At 35.6% G+C, this 20292-nt stretch overlaps 2 protein-coding genes and 1 long non-coding RNA gene across 5 annotated transcripts; 1 reads left to right on the plus strand and 2 right to left on the minus strand.

The window, feature by feature from the left end:
• The first annotated feature begins 599 nt into the window (after positions 1 to 599).
• Positions 600 to 5781, plus strand: LOC107678009 (procollagen C-endopeptidase enhancer 2-like). Its single transcript, XM_016473107.1, has 10 exons — positions 600 to 743; positions 832 to 1001; positions 2727 to 2835; positions 2923 to 3181; positions 3366 to 3490; positions 3809 to 3945; positions 4068 to 4408; positions 4492 to 4572; positions 5222 to 5392; positions 5505 to 5781. Exons 1-10 carry the CDS (start codon positions 615 to 617, stop codon positions 5633 to 5635), a joined length of 1653 nt encoding a protein of 550 aa, XP_016328593.1. The 5' UTR covers positions 600 to 614; the 3' UTR covers positions 5636 to 5781.
• A 2450-nt stretch (positions 5782 to 8231) lies between these two features.
• LOC107678010 (uncharacterized) lies at positions 8232 to 11070 on the minus strand. Its single transcript, XR_001632904.1, has 3 exons — positions 10873 to 11070; positions 8961 to 9065; positions 8232 to 8842 (listed from the first exon to the last, which is right to left on the minus strand). It is a non-coding gene; the product is annotated as an uncharacterized LOC107678010 (long non-coding RNA).
• Positions 11071 to 13050: 1980 nt separating this feature from the next.
• LOC107677988 (transmembrane protein 88-like) lies at positions 13051 to 18192 on the minus strand. Of its 3 annotated transcripts, none has more exons than XR_001632901.1 (4): positions 17887 to 18192; positions 14893 to 15302; positions 13407 to 13970; positions 13051 to 13228 (listed from the first exon to the last, which is right to left on the minus strand). XR_001632901.1 is itself a non-coding variant. In XM_016473071.1 (3 exons), exons 2-3 carry the CDS (start codon positions 15268 to 15270, stop codon positions 13689 to 13691), a joined length of 660 nt encoding a protein of 219 aa, XP_016328557.1. In that variant the 5' UTR covers positions 15271 to 15302; positions 17884 to 18192; the 3' UTR covers positions 13398 to 13688. The 3 variants fall into 3 exon arrangements, 1 of the variants encoding a protein (XP_016328557.1); XR_001632900.1 differs by having other exon boundaries at positions 17884 to 18192; XM_016473071.1 differs by lacking the exon at positions 13051 to 13228 and having other exon boundaries at positions 13398 to 13970; positions 17884 to 18192.
• Positions 18193 to 20292: the final 2100 nt, after the last annotated feature.

Below are 20292 nucleotides of genomic sequence, written 5' to 3' on the forward strand. Positions count from 1 at the left end.
ATATATATATTCAAGCTAATTAAAATAGTAATAAATACTATAATAGTATAGAAATAATACATTCTTTAAGTTCTAATAAATTACTTTTTATTTTCTTAATGCACGTTGCTGGTCTTACTGTGCACAATTAATTTTTATTTCCTAAAAAAAGAGCTAGTTTCTGCCTTAGAGTAAAAAAATAATAATAATAAAAATGAAAGTCAAAATTATAAGTTGCAATTGTGAGATATAAGGTCACATTTACCTTTTTTTTTACTTGGCGGCGGAAACAGACTTCCATTTAATATTTGTGTAATTTAATATGTCCTCTAGAATGAGAATACTCCCACTATAACACTTACAACTGACTATGAACATTTGAACTGTGGGACTTTCTTTAGCTGCAGTTATTAGAATTTTACCAGTTGAGATAATAAAATATGTTAGGAGAGGTAATTGGAGTATTAAACTCCACCCCTTGATCTCTGCAAAAGTGAGAGGGGTTGTGACACCTCAGGCGCTTCCTGATAGCAAATGGTGCAGCCTGCAGATCACACCTAAAACCTGACATCCTGAGCAGCATGGAGAGCTTCCCTTGAAAGACTGACTGATTCAACCTAGTTTAATCAAACAGAATGGCTTTCATTTTCAATGGCTGCCGCACACAGAGTTTGCATTGCATTTGTTTCTTTTCCTTTCCTGCTTTTGTTGATGCAGCATTTCTCCCTTTGGCCAAAGTCAATGAGGCTGTTATTCAATCCAAGGTGAACATCTGGCTCTAATTAAAGGCTCTCCTTGCTAGTCCCCCTCCCCCATAGCGTCACTTTCCCACTCCCTCTACTCTTTCCTCAGCATCCCTCCCTCCAAACCTCCTCCTCTCTGTGTCATGTGTCCCGTGGCTGCGTCTGCATGCGGATCTCAGTGCTGAGGAATATGGAGCGTCTGACTGCTTTGTGGAGTTTGGGGATTCTTCTGTCTCTGAGTTTTGGAGGGGTCTTGTGTCAAACCACCAACTACACCAGGTGTGCGGTAGGGCTGTGGATGACGATGAGATAAGCGTGCATGTCAAAACAGCTCTTTGCAGCTATAAATAACCTTTTTTTTTTACAAACCCTCATGAGTTTCTACTGCAGCAGCTGTTTGAACTTGCTAGCTTGCACTTTTACAGCTTTTTAAGTGTTTATGTCTGTAACTGTCATTTTTGAGTCTTTAAACACACGGCGTGTGCAGTGTATGTATTCTAAGGAATATTGATTATAGATTTATAAGGGGTTGCAGATGGAAATACTTTGGGTTAGTGTGCTTTCAGGGTGAATCAGGTCACTTTGCATCAGGTCCAGCTTTCCTTTGCAGGGAGTGTCATTGCTTTTACTGACCCCCCCCCCGTCCCCCCGTCCCTTTAAATGTGTTCGAATTACTTATAAAACTGAAATATATTTATGCATAACTTATTTCTAATGGGTTGTGACATTTGTAAGTAGCCCTAATTTTCTATGTATGGCAAATCAGTCTTATTTACTTCCTAATTTTTATTAACACAGTAAATATTTGAAAAGGTCACTGAAATTATACCTTGCAGTAAACATCCCCCATTGCTGAGTGAAGAGAATCTTTCTCAGACGGGGTCTGTGGGAGTGACTGCATAATGACCAGGCTTTTCGTCTGGGTTTTCTGGCCCTGCACCATTACATCACAACAGAGCTCTGTTTTATTTTACAGTGTCATGGAGTTTAAGTCCATAAACATATGTTGCTCTAGACTTCAGCGAATATTATCAAAACAATAAAACATTTCAGGACATTCAAAAAGGATTTTGAGCCTTCAGTGATCTCTGAAATACTGCCAGTGATGTTATAAATGCTGAATAAAAGTGTCTGCTTCTGTGAAACAGCTTTGAAAATGTATAGCCTGCAAAACTCATAATTTAAAGTACAACAAAACTAAAGTCCAACTGCTCTTTTGAGAAAAAAAGTAGCAACACTAATTAAAAGCTACTTAAAAGAGACAATATCGTTTTAATATAACTATGCTATAATGTAATTTATATTACTTGTGCATTTTTTTCTGCCATAAAAACAAACGTATCTGAATAAATGAACTTATCTTAATTTGGGTGACAACATTAAACTTTAAATTTACACAAAATTATAAAAAATACAAATAAAAATGAGAATATATTCTAATTTATATAACTGAAAATGTACTAATGAATATTGTACTATTAAAAATGCAGTAATACACAAAAATCCAGTGTTTAATTATGCAGTGTTGAGCTGAAATTGAATGTGAATTATATTATTATGTTAATTTTAAAAGTCTTCCAACTTTTAAAACGGGTCAGATGTGTTCTTTATTGAATTTTGAAAGCACTTTCTTATTGATTTTGTAAATGTTTCTGTCATTAATCTAGTTTAAGTGTATGTTGTCTGACTGAAATGCATCACATAAAATGAAAGCTGTAAACATTGACATTTTATTTATGTACTGAATAATTACAATATTGTAAAACAGGTATCTTTAATAGCTTCTATTAAATAAAAATATTCTCATAATTCAGTTTTTGAGTTGTGGGTCCATCTGTGTGCATCTGTTTGTACTTTGTGAAATTATGTCTCCTGCAAACGATGTGTTGGTCAAGAGTTTGACTCACCTCTCAAAAGCTGTGTTTATTGTGTAATATAAACACATTCAGCATTTCCTCACAGCCACCAGAAATCCTTCTCTTTCGCTCTTCCTCGCTCTCCCAGGCCTGTGTTTAACTGTGGCGGTGATCTGGTTGGAGACACGGGCTTTGTGGGCAGTGAAGGATTCCCATCGTTCTACAAACCCAACAGCAAATGTACCTGGTACATCACAGTGAGTTCACTTTGAGTTCACACTCCACACTCGGGACATCGTATCCCGGAATAAAAGCCTTTAAGTAGCTCCGTCTCTTTCTACTAGGTTCCAGAGGGCAATGTAGTCATGCTGTCCTTCAGGATTTTTGACCTGGAGGCTGATCCTCTCTGCCGCTACGACTATGTGGATGTGTATAATGGACACTCTAACATTGTACAGAAGCTCGGGCGTTTCTGTGGAACGTTCCGGCCTGGAGCTCTCATTTCCACATCCAACACCATGATGGTAGAGATGGTATCAGATTCAGGAACGGGAGGAAGAGGGTTCCTGGCCTACTTCAATGGAGGAAAGCCACATGTGGATGGTGAAATCAAACATATCAAATATTAAACGTGTTGTTATTGACTCTGTCAGCATTTTGTGTGGACAGAAAATACTTGGTTCTGGAACCTTCTTGTTTTGATTTGAGCTTATGCATATTAGAGAGTGAATATTTGTAGCCTCAATGGCCTTTCTTCTCTCTGAAATGATTTTTTTCTTTTTTTCAGAGCACCAGTTTTGTGGCGGGAAGGTCACAAAGTCTCAGGGCACAATCAAAACTCCCAATTGGCCGGAGAATAATTATCCAGCGGGCATCAGTTGTTCTTGGCTTATAACAGTGGAGCCGGAAATGGTCAGGAAAAAACATAACCCTGCAGTACAGATCGTTTTCAGTTAATATTTCAACGCTGAATAGGTGGTGGCACGCCAGATGCTTTTTGCAGCCTGTTCATTAAATGATAAGAAACAAGCCTGTCGGGAAACATGGCTTTTCTTTGCTTGAATCTGGGATATTTTCCCATATATTATGTTATGTTACTTTATGTTACATCATTTTTTTTATGTTAAACTTTGTGTTGAACCCCCCCCCACACACACACACCTTTTTTAGAAAAAAGAAAATGATAAATAAAATAAATTAATAATTTAAATGTGGGATTTTGTGTTTTAGGTGATTGAGGTGAAGTTTGATAAGTTTGATTTGGAGTCTGACACATACTGCCGCTTCGACTATGTGGCATTCTTTAACGGAGGAGAGAAAGACGATTCAAGGCGCATCGGAAAATACTGTGGAGACACTGCGCCTCAGTCAGTTAACTTATCATATTCATCTCTTTGACTGCCATTTTATTATGAATATCGTATGTTTGAAGCTAAACCAAAATGTTTTACAGTTGCATTCGTCCCTGTTTTTTATGTCCCATCTGCAGGAACATTATTACCAATAGCAATGTGCTGTTAGTGCAGTTTGTATCTGACCTCAGCGTGACCTCAGACGGATTCATGGCGTCATACACTAGCATCCCACGTGGCCTCCGTACTCCGACTGCAGATGGAGGTGGCGATGTTGCGTCAGGACCTAGAGTGTCATCCACAGCCACAAGAGTCCGTCTCACCCCAATCAAACCTGTGGCCTTTACAACAGAAGCAACAACTACAACCACAACTACGACCACTACTGAACAGCCAACGCCACGACCCAAACCCGTTAGACCCATTAAACCTGTGAGACGTCCAGTCAGTAAACCAGAGCCAGATGAATCCAGACCAGGTGAGGAAGAGATAAGAGTAACAAATGATGCTGGTTATGGTTGATTATAACTTGTTATAACATTGTTTAATGTATTTTTTCAGCCACAGGCATGGATCCAATGTGTGCAAAGGCATGTAAAAGAGACGGAACCATCAAGACTAGTTTATGTGCTAGTGAATTTGGTAAGTCATTACCTACACTGAAAATTTGGTGTAGAAATGGTTTTTACTCAAAAATCGCAAGTAAATGATATAGTTAATGACAAAGAAACAACAAGTAACGCATTAAATTACAGAATACATTTCTGATTAGAAAGACTTAAATAGTATTTTCTTGTTTTGCTAACAGCTATTAACTACTCTGAAAAACTTTTCTGCTGCTCATAAAATGTACTACTATTATTAATGCTAAAAACAGCTGTACTGTGTAATATTTTTGCAGAAACCTTGATTCATTTTATCAGGATTGTAGAAAGTTTAGAACAGAATTTATTTGAAACACAAATTTGTACTTACTGCCACATTTGATCAACCTAATGCATCTTTGCTCAATAAAAATAATAATTTCTTTTAAAAATATATCTTACTGACCCCAGATTTCTGAATAGTAGTGTAGGTTTTAAAGGGATAGTACACCCCAAAAAAAAAAAAAAAAAATCTGCCATTACTTACTCTCTTCCTTTTTCACACTCTATTCCTTTTGATCAATATAATATAATATAATATAATGAGGGTTCGTAAATAACAACAGGATTTCATTTTTTTTAGGGGTGAACTATAAGAGCGATTCTTTATTTCAGTTTATTTTAATGTCTTTCTCTCTTACTTTCAGTTATCACCGGTAAGCTGACAGCATTGACTCCTGGACCTAGTGGAAGTATGCAGGCCACAGTGTCTTTAATCAAGACCTATAAGACTGGTAGTCTTACAATCACCCAAGCTGGAGAAACCACGTCTGTCAAACTTGTGATGCCCTGCAAGAAATGTCCATTGCTGCGCAGAGGTATATGGCTACATATGCACATAAATACACACCTGTGTCTGATTCCTTGGACTTTATTCAGCATTAATTTCTTACATATCAGCCAATTATTGATTTATTGTCTCTTCATTAGGTCAAAACTATATCCTGATGGGTCTCGTGGATGAGGAAGGCCGTGGTGTTCTCACTCCTGGTAGTTTCACTGCCCTGTACAAAGCCCCACACCACAAGATACTGACCAACATCAACAACCAGCCATGCTGATCTGATCACTCAGATCCATGTTAGCACGATCAACCTTCAGAGCACAGACACTAGATGAAAGCAATGGACAGTGATTAGACCACGGCCCAGAACTTGTCTGGATATTAAGAGGTATTTTTTGGCATTGTAATATAATGCTCAGGAAGTTAAACACACAGTTTCCAATTAGCTATGGTGCATTTCAGACTTGTCAACTCAGAACTGAATTTTATAGTTGTAAAGTAAAGATATTTTTCATACGAGTCTTCATATACACACAGAGATGTCACAAAATAAATTTGTTCTAACTCAGGATTTGTATAATACATTATTGCATTGAACATTAGTCTGTGCTGTTTTATTGGGATAGGCCTTTTCCGTTCATTGAAAGCTGGTTTTGGTCCAGAATACACTATCGACACCAACTTAAAACACGAGCGCATACTAAACTGATGATGTGGTAATAATAACACTTCTTTATTTCTTTTCCTCCTCCCTTCTGTCTTTCTGTGTACAGAATAGCTTAATACCATTGCTTCATTGTTGTGATTGTTAACTAAAACTATTAAAAATCATTTCTGGATTTGAAATAAATCTGAATTGAAATGAATGATATAAATGATGGTGAAATGAAATTCTATAAATATTTATAATATTAAATAATTATTAAATGTATAGATAAATAACTGAATAAATAAATATTAAATTTATGAATACTACATTTGAGGTTAATATTACAAAATAAAATAAATACTAACTGAAATAAATAGATTTAAGTACTAAAATCGCTAAAACTTAATTAAATAAAAATAATGAAGCCAAAAATAAAATGAAAACTGAAAATGCAAAAATAAAAGCTAATTTAAAATATTAATAAATACTATTAGAATAACACTTATGTGCTTACTGTGAGGAATACTGTTCCACAAATGAAATACAATCAGCTATGCTTATTATTTGTATAAAAAAAATAAACAAATAAATAAATTAAAAAAAATATATATATTTTTTTCCATTTCTGAGATACTTCAATTCCCTCCAAATATTTAACATGCGGCAACAATTTAGCATACTGAGGTTTAAAACTCATATTACTTGCTGTTTATTTTTACAGATTTCTATGCCTTAATATAGTGCTGAGCGGAAATCAGTTTACAAGTATTCTATAGCCTTTCTGTTTCTCTCTGAAACTAAATTTGTGGGTTTATAGTGTCATCTAGTGGCTGACATTTTTACAGAGACTCAGGACTCAAAACAATGCAATTTATTACAGCAGCTCTCCATTAAAATATTTCTGTGACATGTCAGCTTCATACATGCATCCTGTAAACCTCCACTCATAAGAAATAAGCTCTTATAGACCTATATCATCACAACATTAGATGCTTTAGAGACATCCATCAACGTCACTTAGGCCTACTTATAGAGGATAATGACTTGCAAAGGCACAATGAAGCTAATTCTCATCCTGTGTCTGGTAACCAGGGAATTTATATCCTGTCTGTCCTCTCTTTGTCCTCTCTGACGACAATGGATCACGCTGCCATCTCTTATCTGAAGTCAGGGTAATGGGTTTGTGTTTACACTGTGAAATGAAATTGCACTATGTTGGATGACAGTAATTCTGCCCAGCCAGACAAGTTTAATATTCATCCCAAGATTATGAATGGAATATTTTAGAGTGGTGAAGTGGCAAAACATCCACAGCACCTGTAGTTAAGAGTCCATACATTGCAATTTATGTTATAAAGGATGAGACCAGCTGTGAATCGTGTTGTCAAGTTCATATTGCATTTTCATGATTAGTAGGGTGCAATATTACAGAACAAACAATTGATTAAAAATAAACAGAATTATATTATTGTTATTTTTATCATTTTGTATTTATTCATTTTTTTTAATAGATTATAATCTGATGTTGTCTTGTGAGAGGTATTTTATTTGAACAGACAAATTAAACATCAATTGTTAAACAAATAATGTAGTCTTAAAAGTTTAAATACTCACCAGTCAGTATTTTATGGCTGGAAAATGAAACTGTAAAGAACATGTCTGGGCCATATTTTAAACATTAATAATAATAAACTTAAACTTAATAATTTTTAAACTAATATTACATTTATCGTGGGTAGAAAAGGAGATGTTATACAAAGTAAACATTAATTTAATAATTTTTTAGTACAATATAAAAACAGATTCTTTTGTTTGGTAACATTTTCTTGTAATATCAAACTCGCTATGTTTCCTAACACATTATAGATGGGCAATTATACATCAAAATAGCTGCAATTTTATCTTGCATTAATTAGTATTAGAGTTTTATGGCTGATTTATCACTTTACATATTAATTTATGTAGCAAAACACCCTCAAACTGAAAATTAAATAGTTGGGAAGTCTGTCCATAACATGTCCAGATCATATTTTACCCCCAGTACAAAATAAGAATTTATCATTTGCACAAAGAAAATGAAGCCTTTTTGTACAATAAGGGAATTGTTTTTTTAAGACAATTAAGCACATTTCATATTTAAGTGAGACAAAGATTAACAATATAAATATGTTTAAACAATTTTTTTCAATACTTAAACTTCTTTGACATAACCAGAGAATAAGAAACAATTACTAAATGCACATACATTTTATATTATAATTCCATTGATTAGTACAACATTTTATCTTTTGCCTGAAATGCATTCATGAACCTCTGAAAAAATGGTTTGTCCTCTGAAAAGCAATAGGCAAACATACATTGCATGACAAAACACATATTAAATTTGTATTTATAAAATCCAGCTCAGTTCCTGTTTTTCCATTCCATGTGGCCTACATCACTCTGTCTGCCTTGAAACATTATATTATATTTCAACACAGTAAGTACAAGACAGGTGAATGCCAGGTATGGGGAGAGGATGGAGGAACCAGAGGACACACTGTGACATCTTTACTAAATACAAAAGATTTAGTTTAATTACACAGGACGGAACAGTCTAGTAGGCTGCTACGATGCTCCTCTACACTGGACGTCTACAGCCAGGTACAAGGCAAGGGATTCTGGGAAAGAAGCCCAGCGGTCAGCAGGTGGCGTCGATAATATTGCCATCCATCTGGTGGCGATAAACTACTCGCGCCTTATGGGAAAAATAAACGGGACGTGCGGCGCTTTCCTCTCCGTCGTAACCCCAGGAGACTGTCGGAGAGAAGCCAGGTTGCACCTCAACAGATGGCACTGTGAACGCAAAAAGAGAGAGGAAATGAATATCCAGTGTCGAGTATTGAAAGACGGTTTGATTTATAACTTCATTAGCAACATATCAGGACAAGATTTGGTAAACAAGGTGACTTACCAGGCGGAGGAGGGCACAGCCTGCTTTTACCCCGGTCTTTACAGCGTTTGTACCAAGGAAAACACTGCAAGACTTTCTTACCCATGGTTTACCCACTCTAGAGGTCTGGAGAGAGAACATAAAGTGTAAGATCTACTGACTGATGAACATGGACTTTCAGTGCCATTGTGTTTGTTTCTTCAAGCTTATCTCACTTCTCCGACCGGAACGTTAGCTGAGAGGTGAAAGCGGGAGATTGCTAATAATGGCTCAAAGAAACAAAGAGCTCATTCATCCTGAGAGGATTAATCCTCAGTCGTGTCTGAGGCTTGTAACGGTGCTATATCACTTGAGCGGGGCGCATAGTTGTGTTCCCTGACCCACTTGGGACAACCGGCCGAGAACAACCAGCTCTGACTCCACAAGCAGTCACAAAGTCAGACTCAGTGTATATAAATCTTAACTACAGGAAGGGAACCGCTATATAGCAACAGAACACATCTGTTAAGTAAATATTGAGCAGCACCACCCGTGTATTTAGCAGAATGGGACAATGATTTATTTTGTCACATATAAATCGTTAAAATGCTCTGATGTGACAAATGTATTTACAAAGAAATAACGTTAGTAAAATAAAATGTGCTACAAATGTATTTCCAGTTTTGCCAAATTTAGCAACCAGAGATAGATTTTTTTTTAAATAAGTAAATTAATATTAATACAAATGTATTAAATTAAAAAAAATGAACAAATCAATGTTCTTTATACTATTGAAAATGTTACATATTAGTTATAGTTGTATGTATTTATTTATGTAGCAGACACTGTTATAAGCAAACAAATAAAGAATACTCTTGGAAAATTGTTAAAAATGTAGAATAAGATTTAAAAAAAATATTTAATATATTGAAATAGCACATTCTTTAAATGTTTGTTCACACAACATCAACATATTTGATCTGGATAACTGCAGAGGTAATATATTGAATAAATAAATAAATAATATTGTTTTTATAATAATAATAATAATAAAAATATATAATATTTTTATTATTATTTGTACCCAGGGGGGTACAAAATGCAGGCTGTGGAACATTTGAATAAATTGATGTAAATAAATAAATATTTTATATATGTATCCATTACATTTATAATATAATTTATTTAAATTTAATATATAATTTAGAATTTACAAAGTGTGTGCTTTAGTACTGGCAATATAAAATCCTTTTTTTTCCTTTTTTTTTTGTTGTATTTGGTAACTTGAGTTGTAATATCAAACTTGCGATTTTTCTGATGATACCCTATACGATAATATTTTGGGCTCCTTTACATCAACAGTTAGAAACTAGCCAAGACCCTCTTCTCTCCAGTGCTCACTGATCCTTTGATTGAGCACCATACCTACAGCCTATAGATGCAAGAAAAAAGATCTGTAGTTCTATGAAAAGTATCTTACATAAAACTCAACCGAAGGGAGGTTAATCCTTCATTTAAGACAATCAAACCAGAGCGATTTGGCGCGCGCTGCACACGAACACATCACAGATCAAATGAGTTCAAAGCCAGATAACCAAGAGCCCAGCATCAACATACTGATATAATCATATTGTTTATAGCCTACAACTTAGTAAAATGTTATTTTAATTAATAAACTCTTGAAATGCAGAGGAGATATGCAGTAATATATAACTTATATTTCAGGATAGCATAATAACTTTAGCAATAACATTGCAGGATAAATAAAAATATGCACGTTGGAGTAGCAATAATATAGTTGGGCATAGAAGAGTGAGTAGTAGCTATTATTATGTCAAGCACACTAAACATTTATGCATGATGCATACATATTAAAAAGTTGTACACATAATCTTTGCCTACGTCACACACTCCCGTTTTAAACACTTCAATAACCAACTTTTGACAAACGTACCTGTAGAGGAACGAAGAGGCGCCGTGTGTCTTATCCAGTGATCTGTTGGATGTGCTGCGTTTGAAACTCTGGCTCCATGCGATTGCGCCCGTGCTGGTCCCTATAGAGATCGTGGTATGCCAGTGATCAGGTCGCATTCCCGGAGGATACTGATGCTGTACTGACTCTATCTGCCCTTCTGTTCCTTTACCTCCCTTGCATATTAAAGCTTTGATTGAGCGTGCGCGGAACGCCATGGGAAATTTCCACCGGCCCAGGCTTTAAATAACTAATCCTGCGAGCCACAACAAAAGCTCCTGACCTCAGAAGTGGCTGAGTACATTTTCCCTTTTTTTCGGTATTTGTCTTAGCAGACCTTCTTAATAAATTGCACTCAAAGAACAAATAAACCAATGGCAATTAAAGCTGCTATAAGGGAGTTTTTGCCTGTAGTGCCTGACTGAAATAGATGTCTGAGAAATCAAACTGTATATTATTATAATAGTCAGGGCTGCCAGGTCCATACCAAAGCTAACTCAAAACCCACCCAAAAGGAATGAAAACTATAGCCCATATTTTTGCCCTGTCCAGCAGCTGACAGCTGCTTTATTCCATAAACTCCCTTTAAAATAAACCTTTTGATTCTATTTATTCTCTGTTTTGAATCTTAGCCAGACTTGATTATATGCAGTAGCCTATGTGCATATTAAATTATTTAATCTGTATTTTATTTGTTTCTTTTACCCTTTTCAGCACTTTTCATGATAAACTTTTAAATTAGGGCTGGGTGATATGGCCAGAAATATTAAGACTTTTTTTCCATATCATATTTATCAAAATATTAATTTACCATTATTATGGAAGGAAATTCTTTGAGAATGCATGTAAACAATTTTTTTTCATAAATCCTTTCAAGCCAACTTTTAATATAGGGCCCCATGAAATTCACTTGATTTTCCTCTAAATTCCGTGTTTTCCATTTTATTTATTTAGTGTTTTATGATTTCATACAAATTTATGATTAAAAATACCTGTCTAATGAAATTGGTAAATAAAACTTTAACATTTTAATCAATCTTTTAATATAATATAATATAATATAATACAATAACTATTAATTTACAACAAAAACATTGCATTTTTATTTTTGTCAAATATGATGATGCAGCACGACAAAACTGTAGCCTATGTTTGATATTAAAACATGGATGAAAAATAATTTGGGTTGAATGATATTTCTTAAAAATAATAGTAATACTATTATTTTGAGAAGTACATTTGACTATTTCATAGTAATATATTTCTGTTAAAATGTTTGTTTTGTAAAAGCCTTAACATCTTTGCTGTGGGTGAAACTCGCGTAATAATTGATGGCCCCCACTGACTTACATAATATTTTTTTTCCCTATTACTTTATGTTAGACAAAGGGGATTGTTGAAAAAGTTGAACGTTTGATTACCAGCATTCTTCAAAATATCTTCTTTCATGTTCGACATAAGAAAGAAACTCATACAGGTTTGGAACGACATGAGAGTAAGTAAATAATGACAGCATTTTCATTTTGGGATCAACTATTCCTTTAAAGGGTTAGTTCACCCCAAAAATGAAAAGTCTGTCATTAATTACTCACTCTCATGTTGTTCCAAACCTTAAAGACATTCGTTCATCTTAAGAACACAAATTTTTGATGAAATACAAGAACTTTCTGACCCTAACGCACCTACCACATTCAAGACCCAGAAAGGCAGTAAGGACAACGTTAAAATAGTTCATGTGACATCAGTGGTTCAACCTTAATTTTATGAAGTTACGAGAATAGATTTCTTCTGTGGATTAGTTTGGATCCACAGAAATCATTTACAACAGTTGCACTAAAAATTACTAAATAGCTTGCTACACATTGACCATTTTTAAAATTTCATACATTTATGGCGGGAATGTTTGATTTATTTTATTAGTAAGAGGCGTTTTTACAGTAATAAGAACATTTTTACAAATAGTTTCTTATGATAAATGTACAAAAATCACTAAAATACTAAAAATGCAAACACATTTTACAAAGGAACAACATTACAATAGGTATTTCATTTTTTTAAATAGTTCCACCCTTTTTCACCATCTTACAGACCTTAGGTTAGACACCATATTTAATTTATCGTGTATGAAAACGAGGCTGTGAGGGATAGACTTACCGTCTTTACAATGGCACGCACTGTATAAAGATGCTAATAAAGGTTCCAAAAGGGGGTTTTCACAGTGATGCCCAGTTTTGGTTGCCCAAAGAACCTTTAAGTGAACAGTTCTTAAAAAAAACATTTTCTCTTAGCGTGAAGAACATTTTAATAGTCTAAAGAACCCTGTTCCACGGCAAAGAACCTTTTGTGGAATGAAAAGGTTCCATGGATGGTAAAGGTTCTTTGTGGAACCACTGATGCGTGTAGTTCATGTAATTTTCAGAACTTTCAAAACCGCTTTGTCTTCCAAAAAAAGAAAGATGTTGTGTCAGCTGAACAATGTTGTTAAACAACAGTAAAACCAATAGAACGCACTGTACTTCTATCCCTCGTAGCCTTGTTTTCATTCCAGACAAAAATGAAATATGGTGCTACCCCGACTAAGGTCTATAGGTTGATCCAGTTAAAAAGGACTGAAAAAACATCACTGCAAAAGCATGGATAAAAAAAAAAATCTGATGTTGAATAAATGCACAATTTATAAAACTGCTGAGAACATGGCACTGCTTGTATTGACATATCGGCACTATTTGGTTCTTTTGTATGTGACCTATTGCTATGGCTATTCACATAAAGTTCACCATGCTCTTTTTTTAGGCTGCTCAAACCCACACGCTACCCTTTCCCTCACTCTCTCCTGCCCCCTGCTGGCCACAGCAGCCCCCCAGGCCTCGATGGCGTGATGCAGGCAGGTTCTTGTAGACGGCACGGCTGTAGGGGATGAAGCACAGGCCCAGCTGGAGATGGCGTGCCATCCTGCAGTAAGCGGCCAGAGCCAGAACCAGGAGCGGAGCCAGCAGCAGGAACCCAACCACCAATAAAGCCACACAGCCTCCATCATCCAAGAGATCTGAACAGTAGACGGAAGTACCATGGCGCTGAACCTTTGGAACAGACGGGGAGGAGTGCAAGAAAAGGAGTTAGTTAGGAAGATTTCACAAGAGAGGGAGGGAGGGGACTGAAAGTACTGTAAAAATGGTCTGATATATATTGTCAGTTCAGATAAGAGCATGATTACATTGACCAGAGATAAGAAAATTAAAACATCCACATATGGTGAAGCAGTGGGAGTTGACTGAGGCAGCTCAGTTGGAGACAGCTAACTGATCACTGATGCAGGGAAATGATAAAGAGAGGATCATGTGACAGAGTTGATTTCTTCTTCTCCCCCAGGTGATTTTTGTTAGTTGAACTGCATTTTGGGAAGTTTATCTGAGCTGTTTTAATTTCTTTTGGAGGGAGAGAGATGAAACTTGGGGTGGAATCACAGTATGTGAGGAGAAGTACAGAAAAAAGATTAAAATATAATAACACAGGTATCATAAATATACACTGACTCTCAAAAGTTTGGGGTCAGTAAGGTTTAACGACATTGACACTTCAAGGACTCATTAAATTGACAATAAATACCTTTATAATGTTACAAAATATTTATATTAAAACAAATGCTGTTCATATGAACTTTCTATTCATCAAACAATCCTGAAAAATGTATCACGGTTTCCACAAAAATATTAACCACCAAATCAGCATATTAGAATGATTTCTGAAGGATCACATGACACTGCAGACTGGAGTAGGCCTAATGACTGCTGAAAATTCAGCATTTCCATCACAAGAATAAATTATTTTAAAAAATATATTAGAAATAGAAAATTGTTCTTTTAAATGGTAATAAAATGTAACAATATTACTGTTTTTCAGGTATTTTTTATAATAATCGGAATCGACATTAAAAAGTGTTAGATTGGATATTAACTTTAAGACAACATTACTTATTTGTTACGTAACTGAGACCGAACTTACCGTTGAATGGCAGAGGAAGCCAAAAGCGACCATGACGAGCGAAGGCAAGAGAATGAGGCCGAAGATAAACGCAGCCAGACCCACATTGAGCGCGGCGATGATCAGATTCTGTGCTGTTACCAGAACAGAACAGGCCCAACAGTCCAGAGAGCCCCTCAGCTCCAGAGGAGACTCGTTCAGCGCACTGCCTGCTATCGAGTACGGAGGAGGAACCACAACACATGAGCTGGACACGTTTGCTGGAGTACTGGAGGAGATGGAGCCGGTGTGATGGAGGCGCGGGTGAGGGGAATCGAGCTCCCCTCGGTCCGTGGCGGTCTGCAGGGACACGGGTTTCTCCAAGGTACCGTTACGGGAAAGACTCATCTTGCCGTTCATCAGTCTTTCAAGTATGAAAGTATAGTTTTTGGCTGGCACAAAAAAAGGAATAAATGAATGAATTGGCTACTGTAAATTGGCCACAAACAGTGATAAATAGCCTTTTAAGTCATGCTAACAGCAATAAAATGACTAGCCTATTAAAGGAATATTCCAGGTTCAAAAGAAGTTAAAGGGATAGTTCACCCAAAAATGAAAATTCTGTCATTATTTACTCACCCTCATATCGTTCCAAAACTTAGACCATCGTTCATCTTCAGAACACAAATTAAGATATCTTGGAGCTGAGAGCTCTCCGACTCTGCATAGACAGCAACGCAACTGAAATGTTCCCAGACCCAGAAACGCAATAAGGACATGTAAGTAAGGACATAGGCCTATCCCAAAATGTAATCAACGTAATCAGCGTTGTTTACATTCAGGGGAAAGTGCGCACATGCGTCGTGGTACTCTCCAAAATGGCAGAAGATGGTAATTCGAGGTGAAGGATTGCTGAATAAAGAATAAATTGTTCTTTGCACACAAAAAGTATTCTCATAGCTTGGCAGAACTGAAGTTGAGCCACTGATGTCACATGGACAGTTTTACCGATGTCCTTACTACATTTCTGGGTCTGGGAACATTTCAGTGGCGTTACTGTCTATGCAGGGTCAGACAGCTCTCACATTTCATCAAAAATATCTTAATTTGTGTTCTGAAGATGAACGAAGCTCTTACGGGTTTGGAATGACATGAGGGTGAGTAATTAATGACAGAATTTTCATTTTTGGGTGAACTATCCCTTTAAGCTCAGTGAACAGTAGCCTAGCTGTTTGTGACATAATGTTGATTACCACAAAGAAGTTGTTTAAAGAAAAGCAAAAGATTGAGACACTTAAATATAAAAATAAATGTGGCCCAATTTTTTTTAAGATTTAAAAGTGAAGCTTATAATTTTATAAAAACATTTAGGCCTACATCTTGTGGCCATACTAGAAAGAAGCAAAAGACAAAAAGTGTGGACTATATTTCTCTAAAAAGGTCTGGTAAAATGTAGAGAAAGCAAACGGTGATAGTAACACTGAAGATCAGGAAATGAAGCCGCTGACCCCACCCTGATCTCCAGGATGACCAAAAAATACAAAACAATAACTTTGGAATGGCTCATCAGGAAACCCCGAATGCTGACCAGACCACAAATACTATAAAACAGCGGAACCCTAAAAGAGCAACATCCTAAAGAAACAGTCATAAATAGCCTTTAACAGCTTGTTACAGATCCAAATTAACCGTTTAAGCAAGTGAATGTAAGGAAAATATGAATTTTCCTCTGATTTATGCAGGTTAGTCTCTTTGATCAATAATACACATTGAGTAGTATAAGGACAGATGTTACAGCACAGATCATCTACATGTTTTAGATTGTGACTTCAGGACTCGGAGGTCACATGCTTGCTTATTCTTTCTAGGAATAATTCCTCTGCTTACCCTTGTTTATTTGGAGTGGGCCCAATTTTTAGTGAATACAAGTATGATATCACACTTCCATTAATAGTTCCGATGTTATCAAGACCTTGATTTAAAAACCTTTCACACACAATCACCTTTTAAACTCTTATCGGAGCAATTTGTTGTGACCTTGAGGAAGTTTTCAATAGCCTGCATCACTTAAGTGTTTATTAAAGTGACAAGACTCATTTATGTTGTTACACTTATAGAATTATAAGTGGTAAATTATTTTCATATTTTATTTGATTGTTTATTTAGATATATACATATTAATATTATTAATATTAATTTAGATATTTAAAACATAAATATTTTATAATATAGAAATATTTTCTTTTATTTAAGTGTTTATATGTTTTCATTAGTGTGAGTAGTGCAAACATCTGTACATTTGCCAAGATTAAATCACCACCATGACTAATCTTACATTCTGATTCAAGGTCCAGAATATCAGGAAATTCCACAAAATATATAAATATATAAAGGGGGTTTTGACAGGACATAGATAGTCTTCAGGGAATTAAGGTCAGTATATATAGCAGAACAGAGCCCAAACTAAACTAAACTATGAAATAAGTTCAAACAGTGTTTATCACTGGTGTATTGAAAATTAAGAATATATTTCATCTTGGTCTAAGATACCAGGCCTTAATGCTTCATAAAGAAAGACCTTTACAATCTATTCATTCAAAGCCTGAATGATTGAAAGGCCACAGTTTATATGTGCATATTTAAATATTTTTTAAAATTATTTTATTAAATGGATGTTTTAATCTTTTTGCTCTCCAAGACTGCATTTATTTGATCACAAATACAGTATTGTGAAATATTATTACTATTTAAAATAACGGTTTTCTATTTTAATAATTTTAAAAATGTCATTTATTCCTGTGACGCAAAGCTGAATTTTCAGCATCATTACTCCAGTCTTCAGTGTCACATGATCATTCAGAAATCATTCTAATACGATTTTAAAAATCTGCACAAACATAAAAAATTACTGACTTTTTTTTTTTGTGTGGACAGTGTGATATAAAGTAAAACCCTAAAAGGCATTTACATGAAACAGTGTTATTTACATATAAGTTCAAACCCAATCCAAAGTCTAAAATCTTCTATACTTACATTAGAGTAATAAAGTTGGTCGTCCGTTCCCTCAAACACCACCTTTCCTCCTGTAGAAAAATTTCCTTTACTTGTTATATAATTTCCTTTCCCCAATGAATCCTTCACACTGGCTGAGATGATTATTCCAGTCTATAATTTTTACTTTACGTTTTATTCATCTAGTTTTCATGTCCACCTGTAGAATCTCCACTGGCTCTGTGTGAAACTGAACTCTATGGAACGCTCACTCCTCTCTTCCTCCTTTCTTGCTCCGCTCTTTCCTTCCTTTGACGAAGAGGTCCTGCCTTGGTAACTCGGTTATATCTCTCCGCTCCCACTTCTCTTTCTGGCCTCCCGCTGCTCCGGCTGGGGCATTTAGGATTGTGGGGTGTTGGGTAGTGGGGGCGTAGTCTTATCCAGGAGATTTTTTGCCTAATAAGATGGATGACCTGGACTCCCTTTGGAGCTACACACTCCACAAAAGAGTGTTTTGCACATTACTCTGAACAAATTTGGTGTACTTTGAAACAATTTTCACTCAGAAATAGTCTCAAGAAATTTCATTTCTTATGTTGTGGCAGACTTTTTTTTTTTTTGTAAATTTGAGACCATTGAAAAAATCTTTAGAAGCATGTCATACAAAACCGACATTTCATAGTTTAACTATAAAAGGTCCTGAAAGCATACCTAAAGAACAGATTTCTGCATCTTATTAATGCAGTAGTTGGTGTTTTGAGTAAAGGGGCAGCTTGAATGATTGACTTGGGTCACTTTCAAAAGAAAAAACCCTGCCCGTTACATAACCCTGGTTCTTACGTCACAAGCTCTGTATTTTCATCACAGTCTTAGAAAACCAGACCCTCTGGTCTAAAATCAGACATCTCAAGCACAATAGAAGAACTCGGATGTCCTGAGGAAAATATATAACATGATTAAGAGGCATACCAAAAAACTGTGAAATCTGAAAGAGATTGGAGAAACTCCCAGTGGCACAGAAAGAGATCAAGAAGGCTTTCTCGCTTGAGTTACAAAAATATGAAATGCTGTATATAAGAGTTACTAAAGGCTTTATGTCGGTCTGTATCATTAAGGGCCCTCTAAAACATTTGGGTGCAGCTACAGCGGGGGGAGTTGATGCCTGTTTAATATCTCTCAGGATGTGTCAGAGCTGTCAGGGCACGGGGCTGTTGGGATGTTTTTGGAGATTTCAGCAGACGTGATGTAGATTGGCTTTGAATGAGATACTGGAGGTTTTTGCTTCAGGATCCAAAATTAAATGCCGAAATTGTGGCAAAAAAAAAAATGTTGGTAACACTTTAGGGAACAATTCTCACTTTTAACTAGTTGTTTATGCCTATCAATAACATATTGGCTGATTATTAGTGCTTATAAAGCACATATTCTGCATGACCATATTCTACATCTCTAATCCTACCCAATACCTAAACTTAACAACTACCTTACTAACTATTAATAAGCAGAAAATTAGGAGTTTATTGAGGCAAAAATCGTAGTTAATGGTTTGCTAATAGCGAGAATTGGACCTTATAAAATAAAATAAACCAAAATGTTAAAATTAAAAAAAAAAAATCTGCAAATGGTTTATTATATTATATTATATTATAAACTGAATACATGATGTTAAGTCTTTTAGCTTCTTATATTATATCTTATAACTGCCATATGGACATTCCTTTGACACTAATCTATGAATAAATGTAATTTTTCATGGATAATATAATAAAAAAATAAAATAATTTGTCTTGACAGCTCTGACGTCCTGAGAGATATTAAACCGATATAATATAATGTAATATAATATAGCATTTTCTTTCCTTTTGTAGCCTATTTATTTTGCTGTCCAAACTATTTACCATTGTATGGTTACTTGCATGTAATTATTTGCATTTAGCATAATTTTGTTCGCAGCCATCTGTGATTTTATCAGAACTGATAAACATTTTCAGGTCATGACCCACCGGCTGAGAATGACTGTGATAGAGTGAACTGGATAAGATATCGGGTAAACGGGGTGAAAACAGGATGATGACTTTATCTGTGAGCAAATAAACAGTTTACAGCTGTTTATTTATTCACAGCAGTGGCGATATGGAAAGGGAGATAAAAAGGGTGCTGGTGAAATATACAAGTTAAGTGTGGAGGGATGGTGAAAAACGAGGTATATCCTGACAGCCATAAAAGAGGAAAACCTGTCTTCCTGTCCTTGGAGCCAGGATTTCCGCAGTAAAGTCCACAGAGAGCGCTGAGGTGTCATGACCTCTGCAGGCCTCCGTTTCCACTCGCAGACAGACAGGAGACTGCGAATCTGTAACCTTCCTCCAATACACTTCCACACACAATCCAGAAATAACTTACACGTAAACACATGGGAATTTATCAGAATGTTTTATTTTTTATAGTTAGAAT

This window comes from Sinocyclocheilus anshuiensis, unplaced genomic scaffold (genome assembly GCF_001515605.1).
Source record: "Sinocyclocheilus anshuiensis isolate Anshui unplaced genomic scaffold, SAMN03320099.WGS_v1.1 scaffold260, whole genome shotgun sequence".
Lineage (NCBI taxonomy): Eukaryota > Metazoa > Chordata > Actinopteri > Cypriniformes > Cyprinidae > Sinocyclocheilus > Sinocyclocheilus anshuiensis.